We start from the raw sequence: 3,050 nt of genomic DNA on the forward strand, positions 1-3,050 counted from the left end.
TTCTTGAAGATTTGCAGGTAAAACAAGTACAATCAACTCCACTCATGATTGACAATACCTCTGCAATAAAGTTGGCCAAGAACCCAAAGTTCCATGATCGAATGAAGCACATCAATACTAAATATCATCTGATTCGACATCATGTTGAGACCAAAACAATCCATCTCCGTCATTGTTCCACAAATAAGAAAATTGCAGACATCTTCACCAAAGCACTTAGAAGAAAAAAGCTTGAACAATTCAGAATGATGCTTGGAATCACCAACATCCCTTCAGATTAAGGGGGCGAATGTTGACACCTAATCCTTGTGATTGGGTGAATATATGTAAATAGATAAATGAGAAATATGAACAGTCATCGGGAGATGAACTGAATAGTCTCTCCCTCATGTATATAATGAAGACCTAACTGATGGAATAACACACGAATCATTTTTGCCATATGGAGTTACTGCTTGGCCTGACAGATGCAATGAACCCGCTAAAAGCCTTTGGCCACCAATGATGATTTGTCTATGCTCACATGTCCATTCACTACTTTATTTACCTTGTAGACCAAATTGCATTTAACAAGCTTATACTTTGAGGGAAGTGGAACCAAGTTTGGTTTGGTTAGTGGAAGTAAACACTCCCCTCAATGAGGATATCTTTTGTTGAAAGATATAGCGGTTTGTATCCATTTATACCATCTAGATATCCAAAAAAGATGCTCTATCTTCTTTTATAATTAGGCTCCAAATATTACCTCTTTTTTGAAGGATCTTCGGTCCATGTGCATGATCCAAAAATGCAGAAATGTGTGACTTTTGGTTGCATGCCACTACATCATTCAAAATGTGTTTTTTATGTAAAAATTTGTAAGGTGATATCTTTTATATGAATGAATCACAATGATTAATTCAGCCCACAATTTGGAATAAAGGGACCTTTCATGCAACATTCAACTGGTTATCTCTATAAGGATTTGTTCTTCCTCTCACCTACCTTATTTTGCTGTGAAGTGTAAGAAACTTTGTGTTGCAACTTGATTCCTCATTCACCACAAAAATGCTAGACATCTCTTTTGACATACTCCCCCATTACCTATATGGAGTATGTTAATCATCTTTAGAGACTTCTTTTCTACATGCACTTTAAAAATATTCATATACACAAACACTTCAAATTCAAGTTTGCCAAAATACAAGGATATCTATCCCATGGAATCATTTATAAATGTGGGTACATATCTTCCTTTCACCATGACAATATATGGAAATCGCCCCATTATATCATTGGAGCTTCATTATATCATTGTGAACAAGTTCCAATGGAGAGGAGGCCCTCCATGCATGTAACTCCCCAAAATTATTTTAATTAATAAGAATTCAAAACTAACCTAAAACCTCTTTGAAAACCCAGCTCAGGTTTTTGCGACCGGAGCCACGTCGGCTCAAAAGTGAGCCTTACCTTCTAAAATATCTATGTATTTAAAGAGTGTAGAATTCATAAGCTTCGTTGACTTGGGGATTGTACGACGAATATCGTTCTCTGTAATAGTTCTTCCCACACTAAAGATTCTTCAAGAAAATATGCCGAGCGATTATTCATCATCAGGTATTGTTTTTAACAACCTGAAAGCCCGAGAGTTGATCGGGAAAACTAAGGCTTTGCTCCCAAATACATTTCCGGAATATCATCTACAAGCATTCAAGAACCCTCCGCAGACCTCCTCTGTGAGCAACATTGTGATAGCCGCTGACATTATATTTGTTCTCCACGGTAAACATGATCTTATTCCATATCTACGATATGCAGATGGAGAAATCGCACCTCTTACTGACGATAATGGGAGCCTTGTAATAATGCGTTCTCCAGATATAGTGGACTTCGTCTACTACAATAATTATAATGATTCATTGTTAATTGTTGTTGGTGGGTATGCTCCTAAAATTTTCAAGAGTATTCCAATTTCAAGGCATTTCCCCTCGGATTCAATATATTGTTGCGATTTTGATATTCCAAAACTATTCACAATTTTCGAATTGAAAGAGTACAAGAAGTTGTTTACCATACCAGATGACAGTGGCACTGCTTATTTACATTTTAAGTTTTTATCTGCTTGTAATAACGAAATGGTGATGTATGATTGTAATGTTTCGAGTGAAATATCATTCAAAATTTACTCTAAGTTCGATGGGAGACTACGCAAACAAAGTTCTCTCAGTTCGTATCCTCAATATTACGTTGAGTTCATTGCACTGTGTGGCAGGGATACGCTACTTTTGCAACAAATGCAAATGACAATGCAAATCATCAATATAGCTTCTGAAAGCTCTGAAGTTATAAAAACAACAGAAATTCAAGTACAGTGTTGCCCATACTATCTAGATAAAAGAGAGCAGTTTCTATGTTATACTATAAGTAACATCCTTCACGTTTGTAATCTACAAGGGGATATTTTGTTCACATTCCATGAAATCCAGCTATCCAGTAGTCTTTTTTACGGTCCTTACATTACCAGGGGACAAGATATTTTGATTTGTACTTCTGATAAGCATAGTGGTACTATCGATGTTTTGAACATTGTTACAGGAGAACGCCTGGTAAAGATTGCAACAGATAATTCACACAGTTCCGAAATCAGAGAAGCCGCATTGACATGTACGAGTGCATTGGCATATGACGAAAGGACTCGTGAATTTTTCACCGGCAATATATTTGGAATTTGTTGCCTGTGGTCGAACAGAATTTTAGAAGATATTGGAGACCGAACGCTACACACTTATTAGCATGCTTAATTTTTTACATAGCAAGGATGAAAAAATTAGCAATCAAATTCCATTAATCCATTTTTTTCCTTGAAGTTAGGATATTTTATTAGTATACATATGATAGAAATATGAAAATTTTATAATTGCACTTTTATAAAATATTTTTTTTTGTGAATTTTTATTATTATGTAATTAGATGTTATAAATTTGAATTAACATTTTTTTTAATTTTAAACTAAATTGAAATTTGTTGAATAGATAATTCTAAAATTATTCTGTAATTTCAAATAATTACAA

The 3,050-nt window shown here is 34.8% G+C and overlaps 1 protein-coding gene across 1 annotated transcript; it reads left to right on the plus strand.

Moving 5' to 3' along the window:
* Positions 1 to 1,571: 1,571 nt before the first annotated feature.
* Positions 1,572 to 2,771, plus strand: LOC149267205 (uncharacterized). Its single transcript, XM_089410485.1, has one exon. The coding sequence runs from the start codon at positions 1,572 to 1,574 to the stop codon at positions 2,769 to 2,771; it is 1,200 nt and encodes a 399-aa protein (XP_089266611.1).
* Positions 2,772 to 3,050: the final 279 nt, after the last annotated feature.

This window comes from Pinus tabuliformis, chromosome 6, assembly GCF_031772625.1.
Source record: "Pinus tabuliformis cultivar Carrire ecotype Pingquan chromosome 6, CPIR1, whole genome shotgun sequence".
NCBI classification, from domain to species: Eukaryota; Viridiplantae; Streptophyta; class Pinopsida; order Pinales; family Pinaceae; genus Pinus; species Pinus tabuliformis.

Bases quoted from the DNA above. Each gene is read 5' to 3' on its own strand.
- LOC149267205 (XM_089410485.1), top strand. From the start codon at position 1,572: ATGCCGAGCGATTATTCATCATCAGGTATTGTTTTTAACAACCTGAAA.